Here is a 22,986-nt window from a genome sequence, read left to right on the forward strand (position 1 = left end):
CTTAAAGTGGTTAAAGGAGTATTATAGTCTTTGATTCAATGCTCCTCAAGACTCTTTTATTTCATTAAATTATAATTACATCTTTTACCCATTAACTATACTAAACTTTTGTAAATTTAAATTATATTTACCTTTCTACCCCTCTAAGTTTACCCATGTATTTGACAAATTTAATTAATTTTTTCTTTTCTTATATAATTTATAATTATGTTATGTATTAAAAACCCGAACATACCGTTGCGATGTGCTTATTTTTGTCGACGTTTCGATATAAAGTTTGTTGAATATTGATGTGTGGATTGTAATGTACAAGTCATTATTACATCAATATACAAGTCTTTAAAGGGTATAAGTTGCAACATTTTATTTTTAACCTTTTTAAAAAGTTTTATTTTTCACTTATGCATACATGTTTATTCATATTTACAAAATTTACATCAAATAAAAATAAATAAAAAGTTAGTAATATTAACAATTTTTAACTTAGTGTTATATATACGTTATGCATTAAGACTCATATAATATATAAAATTTAAAGATAGTGAACTATTTAAAAAATATAGAAAAGTAAAAATCAATATTAGTTACATGTATGAGTTAGAATTTAAAATGAAATAGGTAACATATCAGCGAATTGTGTCGGGTTGATGGTATAGTCAGTAAAAAAGTCGTCAACACTCAAATAAAACTAATTAAAAAATAAAGGAAAAGAATATTGTGTCATGGTTGCGACCATACATGAATTCTTTAAGTATCAAGTTAACCTATATTTTTAACTTTTAATTATTATGTTTTTGATTGATATATTTTTATTTATATTTTAGTTAATTGCTTGAAACAATGGTTTTTAAAAGTAAGAGTTTGTACATGTATTCCGTTGTATTGCGCGTGCACCCCGTTTAGTATGCTTATACTAAAATCCCTCATTCTCTAATTTTTTTTTATTGTAACTAAATTTAACTACAATTTTATAAAACTCCCAACATCCAATCCTCCGTTTCTATATTTATATTATTACTTCATTATTCTTTCTCTTTTTTCATGTTTGAGATACAAATCATAATGCTTGGTGGCATAAATCAAAATATATCTTTAAATTTAAAGACCTGAATAATGGATCTTATATGGAGATATATTATTCACCAACTTTTAGAGATGATGACTCTAAATTCCAAAAATAAGATGATGGAAAACGAAACATGAATCTCGAATGAAACATAATTTTCATTAAAATAATATAAAATCAAACCAAAGACGAGGTGTTGTCATAATTAATTTTAAGAAGAAAAAAAAAAACACATTTCTTGAAATAATGTAAAAAACAAAAATTAAATAAAAACATATTTCATCAAATACATAGGTTCAAATGGGCCGGTAACTGTAACACAATGGGCGAAAAAGATAAAAAGTATGAGGTCAAATGGCCCATTTAAAAACCCATTGGCTTGCTGATCAAGTCAGTCATATTCTTTTCTTCATCATCTTATTCATTCCCTCACTCTAGGGTTCACAAAATCCCCAAATCACTACTTCCGATTCACAATGGTAAGCTCGTAACGGAATTACCTTATTATTATTATTCCATCCTGTTATCTAATTTGTTCTTTGTACAGGAAGGAGGAGGTAGCTTGGACTCTCAAATCGAGTCACTGCTGAATGTGGAGAAGCAGATGAGACTCAACGGCGATGTCGCCGGTACGAAGAAGGCGGCGATTGATATTCTTAAGCTTTGCTTCGAGCGTCGTGATTGGAAGACGCTCAATGATCAGATTGTTGTCTTGTCCAAGCGACGTGGCCAGTTGAAGCAGGTGAATACACTTCTAGTCTTCTATCTTATTATGATCAACTTAATTTGATGGAATAATTGAAGGCTTGATGCGTGTCCTTAAGTCTATTATAATTGCTTAGGTGTTTCTGTTTCTAATCTTTTACAGAAGTTATTAGTTTTGATATTAGATAATCGAGTATTGTAGCCTACTTTCCTTGTTTGCCAATTTTATAGGTGAAAGCATATAGTAAGTGTATACACTCTGATATACTCTTTTACTGGACTAGGGAATGTACTGTTAATCGAATCTGTCGGCTGTATGCCGAAAGAATAGCATATACTTTTATAAAAGTTTTTGGTGCTGTATATGTGGTGTACTCTACTCAAACTGAAGTTTATGTAACCGGAACAATTTGCAGTCATGTTGTTTTTAGTGCTGATGGGTTAAAAGGCTTCATTTAATACACTTAACTTGACTTACTTTTTGGGTAGTATAAATGTTGCTTCATCACGGTAAGAAATTGTTATATGCATGCGTGGAAACTTTGAAAATTAGTCGATTAGGACTGTTGGAAGTTTGATGTTTAGGCCAATTGTGGATTGATGCCTGTGGAGTTCGGATCCTTTGGTATTGCTGTTTTCTACACTAGGAGATTTGTGCTACCAGTACGAGTACAACTGTTAATGATGCATAGGGAATTTCTGTTTGGTTTAATTCTAATACTTAGATAATAAAGAACCTCTTCAAGCCATGTTCTTCCAGAATTCTAGTTTTAGATTTATAGGATTTGTTTGTGCTGCGTTGTTATTATAAAGAGGCAGTATCAATAGGTGATACTAATTGTCAATTTGTCATGATTGATTTGCCAAAAACACAAACCACAAGAGTGACTAACACATGAGTTCCCACTGGGAGTAATCTTAATGTGTAATAGAACTCAATAGGTGAGGTCAACATAAAAACAAACAGAATATTTATATTGGCAACCGATGAGAGGATCAACTAAACCTTAAATGATATCTTGGGGAGGAAGATAAGTTGTGTTCAAAAGATAATCATGAATTTAAAGGAAACATATATTTTACTAGAACATCGAAAATAGAAAAATGTAGTCTTGGACTTTTCTTGCAATTACTGTTGGGGCCTTTGATCAGGTTAATGTCATCAATACAAGATTTCTACTTATATTCTGTTATGTTTATAAATTGTAATGACTTCTTCATCAAAGATTCTTGATTAACTGCATCAAAAAGTTTTCCTGTTTCTTGTTGCAGTAGTGTTTTGACATGAAAATTTTTTTGCTCTTATCTGCTATGCTATGCTTTGTTGTTTTGATTTTATACAACCGTACATCATATCATTGTCTTGTTTAAAATGCAAGTTTTTGTGACTATTTATATGCAATGTTTTTTCTACACTTAAGGCTGTCACTGCTATGGTGCAACAAGCAATGCAATATATTGATCAGACTCCAGATATCGAAACCAAGATTGAGCTTATCAAAACACTTAACAGTGTATCTGCTGGAAAGGTATTCTTTTTTGAATAAACAGGATTATGTTTCTCAACTTATGTTTCTTTTCCAGCCTTTTTAACTCATTTTTACGGTTGATAGATTTATGTTGAAATCGAGCGAGCCCGATTAATCAAGAGACTAGCTAAGATCAAGGAGGAACAAGGGCAAATAGCCGAGGCTGCTGATTTGATGCAAGAGATTGCGGTTGGTTAATAATATCATAATTATTGTACAACTTTCTTTAAATTGAGCTATTTTTATGATTTTATTTAACGAAATAGTTGTATTGTGACAGGTGGAAACGTTTGGTGCGATGGCAAAAACTGAAAAGATTGCATTCATTCTTGAACAAGTAAGCGATAAACCGATCGTTTAATAAATGTTTTTGAATCACGAATATGATGCTGTGACGTTTATTACGTGCAGGTCCGTTTATGTTTAGACCGCCAAGATTATGTGCGTGCACAAATCCTTTCAAGAAAGATTAGCCCACGAGTTTTTGATGCTGATACAAAAGTGAAGAAACCGAAAGAAGGTGAGAGCATTGTTGAAGAAGCCCCCGCTGATATTCCATCATTGCCTGAATTGAAGCGGATTTACTATGAACTCATGATCCGGTTAGTACAATTCCAGAACTTTACTTTATTTTTTATTGTTATTTTATAGGCCAAATACCATTAGCCATCAACATAGTTTCTATCTTATCTTGTGAAAGACCCTTAACAGTATTTTGCACATAAAAAACCAACATACTTTCAGCTTGTTATCATAAAAGTCCATTAACATGTATTTTTTTTTTTTACATATATCTCTTAATTATGACTGGATGAAATTATGCAAATATTATTTGGCAAATTACACTATAATATTGATAAAGTCGTTTTTTATAACTTTTTAATGTTATACAAACCATTTTATATGCTTATAGTATTTTAATTTACGTTATTCACGCACGTACATGTGTTTTTATTATATTATATTTCAAAGATTATTTGTTATTTTCAGCTTATTGAATTAAAAAATTGGAAAAGAAAAGACTAACATTAAGCAGAGTGTGCCTTGCCCTTGCTAATGCTACGTGTTCAGTTTAAAACATTATTTATCTGAATACAGGTTGAACAACAAAAACGATAACATTAACAAAATTTTAACAATTTGTATTTTTATTTTCTAGTGGTTAACATTAAGACATACCTTGAATAAATACAGGCATTTCAAGATGCAAATTCATTTAAATTGTCAAATTCTAAATTATAAAAATTTAGATAAATAAGCATGATATAAAGCAAGCTGTGATATGTATCCTCCCTCTGCCCATTAGTATACGCCCAATTAACCTTAACAAGTTATCATAATCTGCAGATAATATTAGCAATAGTTAAGCTTTTAGGTAATTAATATATCAGGAAATTAAATAGGAAAAAGCACAAAAGAAAAACAAAACAAAGAATACTAAAGCACCATGTATATTATAGACTTGAACTATATAGCCGAATCAAATAAACGTTAACAACAATTACAAATGTCTTCCGTTTAGGGCGAATATAGCAACCACGACTGATCTGCAACTATAACTAATACAATGCTAGTTATGTCAATGATAAACACAAGCTGTTGATTAATTTTTTTTTATTCTCGGATTTTATAAAGTCGTCTATTAAGAAATAGCCGATCTTTTATTATGATTTCCATCCTGACATAATCTGTACCTCCCTAAGAAGAGGGTTAATTACTTGTGCCTGCATTTAGTCAAAAATAATTATACCATTAACTTGGCACACATAGGATTAAGAAATTTGATGTGTGGGATGTCTAGCATTTGAGTAGAAATATGTGATGGCAAATTGTATAGTAGAGATTGAATAGCAGTGTGTTAATTCGATCTAAATTGTCCAGAAAGTTTAAATATGAATAATTGAATTTATAACAGAGGTAGTTTGGGAATTTGCAGATGGTGTTACAATTTTTTCACCTTATGGGTTTGGCCTTTTACATTTTCATGGCAAACCAATGATCCGTGATCACTTATTGCACTGTTTTTGTATGCATTAATTATGAAAAAATTGCAAGCCACAAAATACAAAATCACATTGAGAATACTAATTTGGACTGAATTATGATTTACAAGGGTACAACCAAACTTATTGTTTCTACAAGATCAAAATTTTTGAGCCAAACAGGACCCACTGATGGAATCCACAAATATGCTTCGAGCTTTATCAATAACAGGATCACAGTTTAAGATTGTCAAAGAACTAAAATCGCTAATCGATTAACAAAAACGGGAAGCAATTAACCCTAAACCGATGATCAAATTTGTTAGTTTCATATCATTAATTTACTAAAAATAGGACAAATTGACTCAAATTTTAGAGCCAACAAACTCAAAATCGATATTGTATAGAAGATGGCCCTGTATGAAAGCGCACATAACAAAATGTAAAATAATTTCATATTTTGTACAACAATATATAGGCCAGAATATGATCTTGTAATTACACATTTTGAAAATAATAAGTAATATTGACCTGAACAAAATTTCATAATCTCCAATGATAGTCTATTTAAGTTGTCGAATACTAACTGTACGGTTTTCGATTATAATTGTAAATTGAAACAGACTTGTAATTGGAAGGTTTACACCTGTAGGGTTTGGATTTTAAAGTCAAACGTTGAGATTAACTTGAATATCATTAGCATTTAAAAAAGGCATGACATTCCACCGGAAGGGTTTTGATTTGAAGTTCAAATGTTTGTTAGCAACAAATTCCCAACAGGAAAGCATAAAACTTTACTGGTTGTATTATAACTTCAAATCATGAACACAAACAATAAAAAAATCCGATAAATCAACATCAGAAAACGTTGGTACCTGGAAGCATTTATTCAAATTAGATTTGCAGAGGTTTAGATGATAATATAAGCGTACCAGATAAGTCGATTAGGGTTTCACACAACCGCGTCAAATTAAAGGAGGCAATTGTTCCGAATTAGGAAACTATAAGTGATTCGAGAATTAAGAGGCATAAAATGGGTAGGGCAATATGATAAGCATCTTTGAATTAGGTGGTCTCAACATGTTTTTGTTCATATATATATGGAGGTATTTTAATGTGTAAAAATTTGTTGAATATACTTTTATGAAAATAAAAAGTGTGTTGGTTTTTTATGTGAAAAAATTGTTAAGGGACTTTTTATGAGAAAATGCATGAAGTATGTTGGTTCCTATAGAATTTACCAATTTATATTATTAATTTCTGCTTAACATATATGTAGATACTATTCACACAACAATGACTATCTTGAAATATGCCGGTGTTACAAGTCAATATACGAGATCCCTTCTGTCAAAGAGGACCCTGCTAAGTGGATCCCGGTAAACATTTCTTTCACTTTGTTGGTTCATGGTTTTTATTTTTTAGTTTTAGATATTTTAGTAATGTTTATATATGACGCCATACACGCAGGTTTTGAGGAAAATTTGCTGGTATTTAGTATTGGCACCACATGATCCTATGCAGTCGAGTCTTTTAAATTCGACTTTGGATGATAAAAATCTTTCAGAAATTCCTCATTTCAGGTGCTGGAAACTATTTATTAATGTCTTTAGTTATTTTGTTCAAAGATTTTGATTATTATGTAATGATAATGTTTATTATGTGGTTTTTAAGGTCGCTTTTAAAACAACTGATAACAATGGAGGTGATTCAGTGGACTGGTTTGTGGAACACATTTAAGGATGAGTTTGAGAATGAAAAGAACATGTTAGGTGGACCTTTGGGAGACAAAGCTGCTGATGATCTCAAAGAGAGAGTTATTGAGCATGTAATTAATAATACTCTGGTTTTCTATATTCATATTATTTATTGTTATTCTCTTACTCACTGGAAACCATATGTTTTCTGTTTTCAGAATATCCTTGTTGTCTCAAAGTACTATGCGAGGATAACGGTGAAACGACTGGCTGAGCTTCTTTGTCTTACTGTTGAGGTATGTTTTCCGCAAACATGGTATAAAGTTACATAATTCAATATTAATTTTATATAAAAATGGCAGGAAGCTGAAAAACATTTATCTGAAATGGTGGTATCAAAGGCGCTGGTGGCAAAGATAGACAGGCCTATGGGAATAGTATGCTTTGAGACAACAAAAGACAGTAATGACATCTTAAACTCATGGGCTACTAACTTGGAGAAGTTACTTGACCTTGTTGAGAAAAGTTGTCACCAAATTCACAAGGAAACCATGGTTCACAAAGCTGCACTTCAAGTATGAAAATCTGATCACGAATTATGCTTTTTATAAAAAACTAAGGACGGCAGTGGGAAATTCGTAGAATTTGATACTTAAGCTTTTAATTCTGTGATTTGTTTTCTTGTTATTTTGGTGACTAATTCCAGATATTAAATGTGATATGTTGTACCTTTGATAACTTTTGATTCATTTTTAAGTCATGTTTTGGTTGATTTTCTGACATTGAAAAGTAAGCATTGCAAATCTAAGACGATAAAATCTGACCTAGATAGATTGATCAAACTGGTAGCATTGATAAAAAATCAGAATGATTTTTTTTAAACAAATGAGTTTTATTCCTTCCGAGCTATTAGTGAGCCAAATCGAGCTAGAGCGAGCTCAAGTTTTGGCTAAAATTTTAGACTCAGCTGAAAACATGAGATTGTGATAAGCTTGGCTTGGTTTAAAATTAGATTGTTAGAAGTTGGAAGAATGAAAATGTGTTGAGAATTTGCACTGAATACTGTCAGTACTTCTATTATCTCCCAATTCTTCATTAATTTTTGTTCGTACAGAAACGACGTATACTGTTAAAGGTCGGAACTGTTGTTATATTTTGATCATTTTTTGACCATCACACACCAAAACACTACTCAAGCTTTAATTCAAGTTCGCTGTAGTTAAAACTAAATAAAAAAGAAAATTTGTTAGTATTTACTTGGATTTTTTTTACAGTTAACATGGAATTAAAGAAAGTTAAAAACTGTAGGGGGTTTTAATAACTCCAAACTGTGAGTGGCACACCACAATTTTGATGGACCTTACTGCAAGTAAAGTTAAAGCTGACTGGAAGCAGCTGGACCATCATCACCGCTCAATTCGATATTCTACTACAAGTACTACTTTACTTATCTTCACCTTATCAATGTAGCCCTTCATTAATGTTTCTGATAGTTTTAGATAAGTTTCCTTTTAAGTTGGGTATATAATAAAACAAAACGTGTTTGTTTTTACTTTGAACTCCTTACGAATTGCCCTGTTTGTGTTTCAAAATAAAAATATCTTCATATGTTTTCTTAAGTTATCTTTTGATACTTTAATTTTTCATTTTTTAAAACGATAGGTGTCGAGCTCATTCTTAAGATCTCCTCTTTCTCCATTACTAAAATCACGCAGATATACCTCGGTCAACGTTAATATATTTTGAACATCAAATGCATTAAAATTATCATCGGTTGCTACCTTATTAAAACGATTTTCAAGTTCTTGTATATGCATATCTAACACCATGTTGCCAAGTATGGGGTATTATTTGATCTTTGAAGAAGATTAGGACTCAAACGTTGATGTTTGTCTTTTAGGCAATCTTTCCATTAACCCTAAATGTCAAGTTTTAACAAAACTAAATCACAAATTCTATATTCATGTTCACAGAGTCAAAGCACATAAAATTCAAATCAAAGATTCAAGCATCCAACACAACTACACAATCTAAGATACAAGTAGTTTTGGTATATTGTTAGCCGAAAGGTTATGTATAAGTCGATTATGAGGGAGGGGTGTGATTCTACAAAGTGATTATGATTTCCGTCACTGATTGTGAGTGAGGCCGGCAACTGACAGGTGCCAGGGTCGTCGGGGGATGTGAAGTCAACAGGTGCAGTGACGATGGCGAATTTGATGAAGTATGAACTAAGAGTATTCTCAACCCATCCCGATTTCCAAACTCATCTTCACATTTTAGCTAAAGACCTTAAAAACTCACTCCAATTCTATCTTTTAAAGGGAAAACAAAAAACATCCTTTATATTTGATTTGTCACTTTCACCATATATCTACTTTTTAAAATATTTTTGGTGTGTGATGTGACGGAAAAAAAGAGAAAAAAAACAATAATGTATAGTATAATTGGATAGAGTAAATATGAGGAATGGAATGTTAGATGTATTAGAAAATGTAAGATAAATTTAAAAAATGATATGTTTTACTTAAGTTAGATGTGTGGTGGATCGTGAATGCTCTGCTCTATTTAACTAAAACACATGATATACTTAAAGTAAAATACATATTTATTAATATAACTTATTCACTTTTTAAAAATCTTCAACATCTATTTCCCCACATATATTTGTAGTTGATTAAATAATATATCCTTTCACTCACTTAAGGGTGAATAGTGGACACTCAAATATGGAGTTTTACTTTAGTTTCCTAGAATCCTATATAATTTGGGGTAAGAGGTATGAGGATGAGGCCTCCATTGTATAAATGAAAATTAACAAAATAACATATTTTCCTTATAATTTGAGAATGAGGAATGGGATGAAGATTCCATTGTGAGTGCCACAAACTCTATAGAACACGGGGTTTACTACTACACCAACGTTAAACTTGTTATTGTGAATTCGTATCTATAATTCTCATGGATTTATTACAACCTTTTATATATCATTTCCATGTATTAAAAGAAAATCAATCGGTTCACGTGAGCCGTTGGGTTTAATATGGGTCCGCAATGCGGCTATGCTTAGAATGTTAGGTAGTTGTTAATTAGTCCTGTAATCATTTGGTTTAAATTGACGTTACTATCTTTTACCCTTTATCATTGCATATCCCAATCGTATTTCCATTTCACTAGTTTGATCAAAGTTCTCCTTTATTGATCCTGAGGGCACGCTCTAATTACAAACAAAGAAATATACATTGTGAGTTATTATTTCTTAGCGTTGTAAATTTCAGTTGAGTTAACTAAATGGACAAACACTAGAAGACGCCATGTTAGTTAAATATTTATATTTCATATTATAATCTCAAACAAAACAGAGAAGCACTATTTTAAATTTATTAATAATCAATTACTATTGTAATAAAACTACACTTCTAAAATCATTATCTGGTTTAATTAATGAAACATGATAAATTATATTAAGTAACTTCACATAAATGAATTGAAATTATCCTAATCAAACAATCTTATTGTGTATGTCAGATGTTGACGTATAACAGAGTGAATAATAAAGGTCATTGTTTGTTAAAAATCACTAGCCTAAAAGAAATCCTTTTTTATATAAATTCAACTCAAAATGGGCCAAAACACACAAATTACGAATGACACAGAATGTGTGTAAAAGGTTGTATTCTACTTCATTTAGAGATACCAAACTATGCAGTAAGATCATTTGGTCTGACTCAACGTGTCAAAATAGTCAACATTTTAAACACATTTTCTCTAAAATACGAGCAACATCCATGATCACTATTTATAGCTTTCAATTTTGGTCATCATCTTCACCTAATGGTCGCCTTTGCTAACTACATAACCATCACCACGACCAATAATGTAACCACCACCATCCTCATAGCTGCTTGGTGCCTCAATCGTGTTGAGTTGGCATGTTAAATTGCTCATCCAAAACACGGCCATACTTTTTGTCGTGTCATAAATGTCAACCCTACACACGCTATTATGTTTGTGTAAACTGATAACACCCTGTTTAACTTCTTTCATCTAAACGTGTCAAATGGCTAAGGGAGAATAATCTTGTTATAAAGATGTTAATTGGGTTGTAAAAGAATGAGCTAAATGATACATGAACTAGTTGGTGGAAAAGAATAATCTTAGTTAACATGTTGACCTATTTAACTAAGCAGGTTAACATGTTGACTTGTTTAACCAAACAGGTGAAACAACTAAACATAAAACCTGTTTTTTCAATGAATTATTTTTCTATTGTGTCAAAAATTTACACCATTTACTAGAGTCATACCATCAATACCACTAACGCCATCACCAAATTTCGATTAGGCATAGGATATGAACCCCTCTTCCCCACAATCCCTACAATTTGGCATCAGTGTCCAATGCCCATTCTTCCCTCAACACCACTTAATCAACGAAATATACCACCTTATTCCCCCTCACTAAATCACTCGGCGGGGATCAAAATGGTACTACCACTGTGCGACAATATTTGAGTGGCAAAAATGAAGAGGGGGTGGTGTCCCCTTCTTACCGTTGTCCACCTCATTATCACTTGCGAGTTGCGACACGAGTCCATACCCCATAGTTTGTAAATAAGTTTACCTCTTTTACATCTTTTATAGAGAATGTAGTTTTTAAAATAAATATAAAACAACTTAACAGAGCTTGTCATTTACTTCTTGTTAATTAAAGGCAAAAGAACAAGATACTTGGAACTTTTGTCGAAAAATGGGTTTGCCCACTCACCCAAAACAGTGTTCTACTTTTGCATCTTTATAAAAAGGGTGAGTTGTTACAAATAAAAAGGACTCAACAAAAAATATTTTGTACCCAAAATTAAATATCTCAATAAGAAATAAAAATGATTAACAGACATAAACATCAATCGAATAAATTATTAAAATATCTAAGATGCATAACAAGAAGACAAATTTTGTTAAATCATGTCAAGAAACTAAATTACTTTTAGACAAAATCAACGGACAAGGTTGGGTGGTCTGTGGTCAGCCGAACCACCTATTGTATCCGCTTGGTTGTGACGGTTAAACGAATTGAAACAAACTTTATGCTATTTGCCAAAGTCATTAGTAAAACTTTCAATTACAATACAATACATTTAAATAACTACATATAAAAGTTACAAACCACACAACCGATTTTGAAGTTACAAACTGGATTAAACCGTTAAAGCGGAAAATTAAACCATAGATTGAACATTTAGAATCTAAAACCCACAAAATTTCTCATTAGTTATGATCAACAATTTGAAAAGTTTACAAGACTATTCGTTGTGGTTAACCATCGGAGACGCCATCCGGCCACCTCCCTAACCATGGCGTCGATAAACCATTCCGTGACAAACAAGATGGCGCCAAAAGACCCAAATACTCTTTTAACTAGTTAACGCTTACTCATACAATAACCAGCATTTGAATCTGTACCTACCCGTTTAAACGATAACAACAAGGGATAAAAAGGTAAATTTGACACGGCAGGGCTAGGCCCATGTCCGTACAATCCAGCTGTCCAATATAATTACGCGGTTGGTCTTTTTGGCCTTTAAACCATTCCGTGACAAACAAGATGGCGCCAAAAGACCCAAATACTCTTTTAACTAGTTAACGCTTACTCATACAATAACCAGCATTTGAATCTGTACCTACCCGTTTAAACGATAACAACAAGGGATAAAAAGGTAAATTTGACACGGCAGGGCTAGGCCCATGTCCGTACAATCCAGCTGTCCAATATAATTACGCGGTTGGTCTTTTTGGCCTTTAATAAATGTCACATCCAACCCCTCGTGCTTCTTATTCAACCAAAATCAGTCCCCCCCCCCCTCCCCACCCAAATAAGTAAACAAAAATAACCCTAGACGATATCTATTATACATTTATTTATCTATTAATCTATTATTATCGTGTAAAATGAATAGTTGACTTTTACATTTTATTTATTTAGAATATAAATTAAAGATAAGAATAGCATTACCTTAACCCCAAATATCAAACCCAAAAATCCCTCGTTCTTTAACTAAAATTTCGTTCTTTTCACTAAAAATCCTAATAAAATTTAAAAATTGACAGTAAAATCTAATTTAATAAAAACGAAAGAAAATCACAAAACTAATGCTTTACATGTTTGCCATAATACGATTCATACCAGTTAACAAACGAAAGAAAATCACAAAACTAATGCTTTTTTAGTGGCTGCGTATAACGAAGCGGGCCGGTCTGTCCGGTCCAACTCGGAAAACGGGGCCTTATCGTTCAACCCGTAAACCGAGCTGGCCCACACGACCGCGGGCTGTGGGTCCACGGATTTAGATTGTTCCAAAAGCGTGACTAGACCCGCAATGTTACTATGGACATACAAATGCGGGTTTTTCATGGCGTATCGTACGCCTGCTTGTTTCTCCCAGTGGGGCCCACCGATGGATGGATGGGTTAGAAGCGGCGGGTGGTGGATGTAGCGGGTGCCTGAATCGATGAAGCTCTGGATGCTTAGATAGGAGGCCGTGAGGGCGATTAATAACAAGGCCCATAAGGACATGGTGGTGGTGGTGGTGGTGGAAGGATCTGTTGATTTTGCCTGGGGTTGAAGGAATAAAAAGGTCTTCCTCCAATGGCGGCATTTTGAGATTGATGATTGGAATGAAGGATGATAGATATTTAATTGGGTTTTGGTTTTTCTTGGAATGGAATCTTGGGAAATAATGACAGGCTGGCTGGCTGGGGTTATATATAGTGGTGGTGATTCATGGAGGGAAACGTGTTGTTGGACTAGGATGAGGAGGTGCTGGGTTTTCAGGGACTAGTTGTGTCTCTTTTTGTTATTGATTTGCTTTGGTTTCCGGATTTTGTTTTTATTGATTTTGGGGAATTTGATATGATATATGATTGTAGTATCACAATGATATATGTAATTTGAGTTGTAGAACGCTTGTCACTAATATAGTTAGATATGAATGTAATATTGTTTAAGCGTATAGCCCAAAATATGCTTAAATACACCCTCGAGTTAAAACACAATATCAACTAATGTTATTAACTTGATTTGTTCATATTAACCGACAATATTTTGCAGAAGAAACATATAGAAATAATTCAAGTCATCATTAATGTCAGTGGGATGATACATTTTCATCGTATATTATCACATTGGAGATTGTTTTTCTTTGTCTTTATGACTTACACCAATAAATCAAGGATAACATGATCATTATTAAAGCTTTTTAATTGACCACTAACAACTCTTAAGAAAGAAAACTTAACCTTGTCTTTGTTATGCTAAAGAAACTTTGGCTAAAAGTCTATTATCCAAATCATAAATAATTAGTATAAGGGACTAGGGACTTGAAGAGACAATTACATGACTGGCCCCATTGTATGGGGATGCGCTTGTAATGCTTGGTCCTTATCTCATCCCATGACTTCGCCATCTCAACCTTACTAGGCTCAAATTTGATAAGTCAAAATGGAATCAATCCATTGTGTCTATGGTTTACTCATCTTTTATTATATAGAAGAGGAACCGTGTATTAATATCATTGTAGATTTAAGCTATCAAGAGAACTGGGTCAGACTCGTGGGAACTAATTATCATCTACCTCAACCAGGTATCGAAAGAGGATCTCGTCCGATACTTGCACAATGAATGGGTCTAAAAGGGATGAACCTATCCCGTATATTATAAGAAAGGTGAGCTATGACTACATTAGTCTCTTGTCCTTATCATAAATAATAAGGACTAGGGGGCTTGTAAAGCCTTCTATGAAAATGGGTCTCCATCCCACGACAGAGACCAAGTCAGGAAAGCCCAGGAGAAACCAAAATACTTGGAGAGTACTAGTTACTCCAACCAAACATCCTACCAACCAGATAAGAAGGAGATAGGAAATGTAAATTTGAAAGTGGGAAAAAGGAGCCAACAGTTGAGAGAAGCATGAGACGCATTTTCAAAAATGTCGTTGGTCCAGGTGTGGACCAGGAATGGGCTGAAAAGATAAAAGGGGATTAGATAATATAAATCAAAGGTAAGGATGAGCCGAGTCGGGGTTTAGTCCATTACCTTTATCATAAGTTATAAGGATAATAGGCGGGGAAGACTTAAGGAAGCTACCATGGAAACGAGCCTAATAATAGAATTCTCACTCTAGCAATCGCTGAGATAATGGCGATATCAACAAAGAATATCGGCACTAACCTTGTGAAGAAAGTTCGAAGATGGACATATGTCATTTAAAATGTACATAGAGAAGTGTTGAGCTGTTTGAGATACACGAAAATCGGGCCAAAGGAGAAAACAACATTAACGGACACCTCCAAAGAATAAAGAAAGAGCCGTGGAGGATGAATTAAAAATGTAGCGGTGAACTACTATAAGTTTTGGTGCTTTGTGTCAGTAGTTCATTAGTCTTTAGTTTATCATGTCTGTAATCAGAATATTGTTTGTTATGTTTTGGTTTTGGTGAACTTACTATTTAGCATTTTGATATGGGCGATGTTAGCTTTATAGCGAAGTTAGGGACAACTTCGCCTTGGTATGTTAGGCGAAGTTGTCGTTCGGTACAATATTGACGATCTCACAAAGATTTTTTTCAGTGAATTTGCAACCTAACTTGGCCATAGGTTTTGTAAGGCTTTTGGTCATAACTTATGTACGCTGGTTTTCTTAAGTGTTACGAGCACTGGGTTGCTGATAACATATAAGCATTTTGTTAAAAAAAAAGGGTGTTTGTTGGTGCATTTTGTGACCGTCACTATGCTGAAAAAGATAAACAGAAAGCTGATTACCAAGTAAAAGTGGTGGAACTAAATAGAAAACTTGAACAGTTTAGGAACTCTTCCATGATGCTAAATCATGTCCTAAGTGTTCAACATTCTCCGAACAATAAAGAGGGAATTGGATTCTCTGAAGTTCCACCACATTTAAATAATAACTATACTTATAATACTAGTAATCGGGCGACTGTCTGTGTTCAAACTGATCAAACCATACCGGGTACCATAAACTTGGACATATCACTCGTTAAGGTTCAGTTAAGCAAAACCGACGTTAACCCTGTCAATCTTGAAGAGGTTGACAATGATATTAACGAACCTATTCAGACAAATTCCTTAGCAAGCCTGTCAACACTGGTAAAATGAATGATGAAGTTGTGTTACTAAAAAGGGTGTCGAATGTTACTATTAGTGAAAAGAAATCGTCTTTAAACCCATTCGTTCCCCCTTTGTGAAACTCAATGTCAGTAAACCAACCTCATCTTCTGAAGTAACTCCTGAAAAGGATGTTCAGATGACCACATGTAATTTGAATAAGAGTTGCTTTAGATGTCATAACAAGGGACACGCTGACAGTATTTGTCCCCTGAAAAGGAAAAAACTAAAAGTATGAGACCAAACATATCTGAGAACAAAACGAAACCTAAATTGGTGTTTGAACTAGTGCCAATTCCACTAACACCAAACCTTGTATAAATCCAAGATTTCAAAGAAATCAACCTCGTTTTTTCCCTATTAACCATAAAACCCGTAACTTTGAGTCATACGAAACTTTTAATACTAGAAATTCAGGGCTTTTTGGTTGGTCTCATAATCGTTTCTCTAGAAATCTTCCTTTCATACCAAATGGCAGGTTTCCTCAAAGGAACTCTAGACAGCCATCTAGTTGGATGCCGTTTAACAGGTTTGAACAACCCAAGACCAGGAGGTCTTGGGTCCCTCGCTTTTAATTGTTTTCTTTAAATGTGCAGGAACAGTCTGAAAGGACTGTGAACAACAGGTGGATTGTCGACAGTGGCTGTACCCGGCACATGACGGGTAACAAGAAATTGTTACTTGATTGGAAGGCTGTACAAGGAGGAAGAGTAACTTTTGCAGGAGAAAGTGGAGGAAAAATTTCAGGCATCGGTACGGTTACTAACGGAAGGATCAAATTGGAAAAAGTAAATTTTGTGGAAGAATTGAAGTACAATCTTCTGAGTGTTTCTCCGATTTGTGACAAAGAATACACCATGCACTTTACAAAGGACGAAGCCTTAGTGCTTTATCCTGGATTCAAGATCCCAGAAAGTTGGATTGTCATTAAAGCTCCAAGAGAGAAGAATACCTATATGATGGACATGAGGTCAACCAATATAGCAACTGAAGAATCATGTCTTTTGTCTAAAGCAACAGAAACTGAATCTGAGTTATGGCACCGAAGAATGGAACACATCCATTACGTAAAATGAATTACATTGTCAAGAATGGTTTGGTATTAGGGGTTCCATTGAAAAGTTTAACTTTGAAGATAAATGTCTATCATGCAAGAAAGGAAAATAGCACAAGAAGCCACATAAATCCAAGCTGATCAATTTGATAGTCACTCCATTGGACCTGCTCCACATGGATCTCTTTGGTCCCATAAATGTCAAAAGTTCGGGTGGGACATCTTACTTCTTAGTAGTGACTGATGACTACTCACGATACTCGTGGGTGTATTTTCTGAAAGCTAAGGATGACACAGTGCATCTGGTGATTAACTTGATTACCAAAGTGGAAAAAATTATTAGAGGTAAGGTCAAATTCATCAGAAGCGATAACGACATAGAGTTCAAGAATTATCAAATGGAGATGTTTTGTCTGCAGAAAGAGATAGAACATCAATTCAGTGCACCGTACACTCCAAAACAGAATGGAATAGCTGAGAGAAAGAATAGGATGCTAATTGAAGGGGCCAGGACCATGCTGGCAGATGCTAAGCTTCCAGTGGTGTTCTGGGCTGAGGCTGTCGCTACAGCTTGTAATATCCTTAATTGTGTTTTAATTGTCAAAAAATTAAACAAAAATTGTTATGAATTAATGCATGGTCGAAAGCCTATCTTAAAGGTCTCGAACCTTTTGGGTCCCTATGTTCGATATTAAAGACTAATTCTAAATTTGGTGAGAAAGCTGACGAAGGTATTCTTGTTGGTTACGTGGTTGGGTCTCCCGATAGAAGAGTCTTTAATCAATCGGGAAACAACGTTGAGGTGGTCTGTAACACTGACATTACCAGATACAAGTCGCCAAAGCCTAGCATGGGACTAGAAGAGGTTTTTGATTATGACAAACTGTTTAAGTTTTTTAATCTACGTTCTTATGCATTTATAGATATGGAAGAAAGGATTGCCACTCAGATGTTAATTGATGAAGAAGAGGCCATCACGAATAGCTCAAATGTTGAAGATAAAAGACCAACCGTGTCCAGTGTTGAAGAAAGACCCGCTGTCTTAGATGAAGAGCAGTTCATAAATCCATTTCATAATCAACGTAATACCAATGAACTCATTCCTAATCTGGGTGAAGACTTGGTAGTTGCTCCTGTCCAAACCACAAGAATCCACAAGGATCACCATCTGGAGAATGTGATTGGTAATCCTTCTAATGGTGTGCGGACCAGAGGTAGCTTGGAAGAAAACACATGTGTGTATGTGAGCATCAGAGATACGGGTATTATGAACGAATGTTTGTATGCATGATATATCAGTCAAATAGAACCGAAAAACTATCAGATGGCTTTGAAGAATAGCTCTTGGGTTGAAGCCATATAGGAAGAATTAGCTCAGTTTAACAAAATGGAGGTATGAAGTTTAGTTGAGAAGCCACATGATGTGCACGCAATCGACACTAAGTGGGTTTTTAAATACAAAAGAGATGGGAAAAGGGTAATCGTCCGAAACAAGGCTAGACTGGTAGTTAAGGGTTTTACTCAGCAAGAAGGATTAAACTACAATGAGGTGTTTGCTCCTGTATCCAGGTTGGAGGCAATTCGAGTTTTCTTGGCATTTGTAGCTCACAAAGAAATGAAGGTGTTTCAATTAGAAGCAAAAGAGTGCATTTCTGAATGGAAAGGTAGACGAAGTGGTATATGTCGAGCAACCTCCAAGTTTTCCAGATCCAGATTTTCCAGATCATGTGTACAGACTCAGCAAAGCATTATATGGTCTACATCAAGCTCCACGGGCTTGGTATGCAATCTTATCTGATTACCTGCTGGATAATGGTTTTGTGAGAGGGAAGATTGATAGTACGCTGTTTGTGAAATGGAATGGAAAGGATTTTCTTCTTGTCTAGGTCTATGTGGACGATATTATCTTCGGGGCCTCAAGGATTTCTATGTGTCAGGAGTTCGAAGCGGCCATGAAGAAAAGATTTGAGATGAGTGCCATGGGTGAACTAACCTTATTTTTGGGTTTACAGGTAGATCAGAAGAAGGACGAGCTGTTTATTCATCAAACTAAATATGTTAATGACGTGCTCAAACGATTCAAGATGGAAGAAAGTACTCCGTACGATACTTCAATATGCATCCACCACAAACTGGGTGCTGATTCTGATAGTGATGAAGATGTGGATCCCACTCAATATCGCGCAATTATAGGTTCTTTAATGTATTTAACTGCTTCTAGACCTGACATTATGTTTGCAGTTTGTGTTTGTGAGATGTTTTCAGGCTAATCCAAAGGAGTCACACATAAAAGGCGTGAAGAGGATACTGCGGTACCTCAAAGGAAAGCTTAAGCTGGGTCTCTAGTATCCAAAGGGAGGTGAACTGGATCTAGTTGCATACACCGACTTCGATTATGGAGGTTGTAACCAGAATAGGAAGTCGACTACCATTGGATGTCAGTTTCTTGGGGGCAGATTGGTGTCTTGGCAATGCAAGAAGCAGACCTCGGTTGCAATATCCACCTGTGAAGCAGAGTATATGGCAGCATCAAATTGCTGCTCCAAGGTTTTGTGGATACAACAACAAATGCGAGATTATGGTCTGAATTTCACTCATACTCCTATTTGCATTGATAATACTGCTGCTATCTTAGTAACTAAAAATCCCGTAAAGCATAGTAAAACTAAGCATATTGACATTCGTCATCATTTCATACGGGATTGTGCTGAGGAGAAATTAATCATGCTGGAAAAGATTGATTCTCTGGATAACCTTGCCGATCTTTTCAAAACCTTATTGACTTAAATTGGATGATCAATCCTGAGTAACCGAGTCTTTTCATGTTGTTTAAAAAAAACAAATAAAATAAAAAAACTAATCACTCTTGCTTAAAATTATGTCGGTTTCTCAAGTTTGAAGGACATATACTTGTATATGTTTAGTCCTTTTATCTACTTGTAGATTCAAAGGATAGCCATTCACCTAAAAACTGAAAGCATTTGGGGCGATAGTGATGTGTTTTGTTTTAATTCCTTCGCTGAAAATTATGTCGGTTGCTCTAAGTTTGAGGGGCACATATTTATATATATGTGTTTGGTCCTATTATCCAACCGCGGACATACAGGATTGCCATTTACCTGAGAACTAAGAAGTGATCCGGGTGATTGAATTTAAAATTCCTTCGCTGAAAGTTATGTCGATCGTTCTAAGTTTGAGGGACACATATTTATATATGTGTTTGGTCCTGACAACCAACTATGGACATACATGATTTCCATTTATATGAGAACTAAGAAGTGACCGGGGCGATTAAATTTAAAATTGTTTTTCTGTTTTCTTTGGGAAGTGATATAATTATTCAGTCTACAGCTTTTTCGAAGCTTCAAAGTTTGTTTTAAAATGAAAATCGATCCAACCTTTGGAAAATGATAGGTAAATTGATTATATGTGCCTAACGGGTGAAGTTATTAATCTTAAAGGACTCTAGAACAGTCATTGGTTTGCATTGTAGCTTTCCATGATGCGTAAAAGTCGAAGTGATACAAACTAAATATGCTAGATTTATAGTGGAGAGTCATTTTGAAGAAATGTGCATGTCTCCACATACATCTCTCTGAATGACAGGCTAAACAATGATTACCCAGTCATACACGAGCCCGTTAGTGTCTTGATCACCAAAAATATTTTGTTTTTGTTATATATATATATATATATATAGTGTGTATAATATTGAGTTGTTAAATTTAGTTTTTCAAAGGCTTAAAGGGTCAAACTAGAACTACAAGGGTGTGGCATTCAGATAAGTCCTAAACACTCTGAATGAAAGGCATGTAAGTCCAACGTTCAACCTTAAAGCCTAAAAGTTATCTTGCTATCTATAAAGTTTTTGATCAAGCACTAGGGGGGTTGGAGTCAAATTGGGGTGATCGATGGAAAACCAAATACGCCTTGAGAAGATATATGAGGCATTACAGATCCATTAGTGATGTCCATCTAAGTTGTGTGCCTAATTGAACCTAACTCGTATCACGGACGCGATGATAATCATGCTAAGTCAAATATATCTGCTATCAACATGTTTCTCTATGACATAATAACGCTGAACATGAATCCTTGTGACAACACCTTAATCAATATGATTCCATGTTCGGATCTTTTCATAGACACGACAGTTGTTTCAAGACTGAAATTTGATCCCGCGGACCTTTTCTATACTTCTTTTTAATTAATTTTCCTTTTAAAACACGGGTTACTCGCTTTTTGATCTAAATTTTAAACTTTTGTGTCTCACTTTAACTTCGCCTAAGTGAAGTTATTTTAGAAGTGAAGTTGCTAACTTCACCTCCAGGGTTTCCAAAGTGTTTATAACCAACTTTTTAGGTCAAAATCAGCCAAACATTTTTACCATCACTCTCGGCGAACTTACCCTACGAATCAACCTCTTCCAAATCCTTTTTTGATCACTTATTAAGGTTCAAAATCTCGTGATGATTCATAATTTATTACTTGTTTGTGTTAATTGTTCCTAGATAGGTTGTTTTTAATGATTTTTCCGGGAAGAACCTAAATGACATTAATACTCTTTCATTGTTCATGGTTATGTGAAAAAGAGTATATGTTGACCTTAATCGGCCCTTATATGACCTGCGATGATCATCTGATTGTTTTTGTTTGCAATTTGCAAAACATTTATGGTTACTGGACTGTTCTTGAGGGCGAAGTTAAGTTAAGGGCGAAGTTATGCCCAACTTCGCCTGAGTATTAACTTCGCAGTCTCTCATGCCTTATGACCAACTTCGCTGGAACCCTAATTTCGCCTATTAACCTATTCGGCAAAGTTAACCAGCTGGTTATGCATTTTTCTAACTTAGCTCGTTTACACTGCAGATATGGCTGAAGTTGAGGGTGCGGGTGGCACAGATGGTGACGATGATAAATGGCAATTTTTCTCGGCTCACAACATGTATGTAACCTTAGTTCCAGATACTCGTGGAGTTGAGGATTACGCGGAGATTATCCAGTTTCTCTTGTGCTCACGGATATTTCATTCTATCTCCACCACTCTTCCTATCTCCTTGCCGACTATCGAAGATTTTTGGATAACGGTGGAGTATGACTATCATGGGGACCTCCAGTTATGCGTGCTACAGTTAATAAGCAGATTATCAAGTTTTCAGCTGATCAAATATGGGCAGCTTTGCAATTCGGGTCTGTTGTAGATGATTAGAGACCTACTGAGTATCCGGCTTTTTTTCGAAACGGTGCTTTTCTTCGCATGGGTTACTCAGGACCTCTAGAAGATTCTCAACGTCGCAAAGGGTTCTTACTTGATCAATGGCGTTTCTTTATGCAGTGTTAATCGTTTGCATGTCTAGTCGCAAAGCTGGTTCTGATGATATGGGTGCAACTATGCAATCTGCAATGACCACTTTGAGATACAATAAACCATTTAGCTTTGGTCAGATGGTGTTTTATGAAATTGATCGTCAATGAAGGGCTGTGGCTAGGGAACGGTTCTTGATGTATCCCAGATTTCTGCAGATGATCCTTAACCATGTGGCTCATAATATCCCACAACGTCGTTCTATTTCGTTTGTGGACAGTGTGAACAAAAGGATCTTTGCTCAATGTCGTACTTCGAGCGCATGAAGCGATGCCGAGCATCGGCCGAGACACACTGATTTATTTGGATATCTTTTGAATCTAGCTTATGTTGCTCCACCAGATGATAGGTTTTTTTGATCCTGCTCCAGCTCCAGCTGATTTTCCACAACCACCTCCTGTGATTCAAG

The 22,986-nt window shown here is 34.7% G+C and overlaps 1 protein-coding gene across 1 annotated transcript; it reads left to right on the forward strand.

The window, feature by feature from the left end:
• Positions 1–1,611: 1,611 nt before the first annotated feature.
• Positions 1,612–7,746, forward strand: LOC143567052 (26S proteasome non-ATPase regulatory subunit 12 homolog A-like). Its single transcript, XM_077053574.1, has 10 exons — positions 1,612–1,808; positions 3,193–3,300; positions 3,385–3,489; positions 3,581–3,637; positions 3,712–3,902; positions 6,562–6,661; positions 6,753–6,865; positions 6,957–7,110; positions 7,198–7,275; positions 7,342–7,746. Exons 1-10 carry the CDS (start codon positions 1,671–1,673, stop codon positions 7,558–7,560), a joined length of 1,263 nt encoding a protein of 420 aa, XP_076909689.1. The 5' UTR covers positions 1,612–1,670; the 3' UTR covers positions 7,561–7,746.
• Positions 7,747–22,986: the final 15,240 nt, after the last annotated feature.

This window comes from Bidens hawaiensis, unplaced genomic scaffold, assembly GCF_021521415.1.
Source record: "Bidens hawaiensis isolate Kalapana, Puna unplaced genomic scaffold, B.hawaiensis_p1.1 tig00023205_1, whole genome shotgun sequence".
Lineage (NCBI taxonomy): Eukaryota > Viridiplantae > Streptophyta > Magnoliopsida > Asterales > Asteraceae > Bidens > Bidens hawaiensis.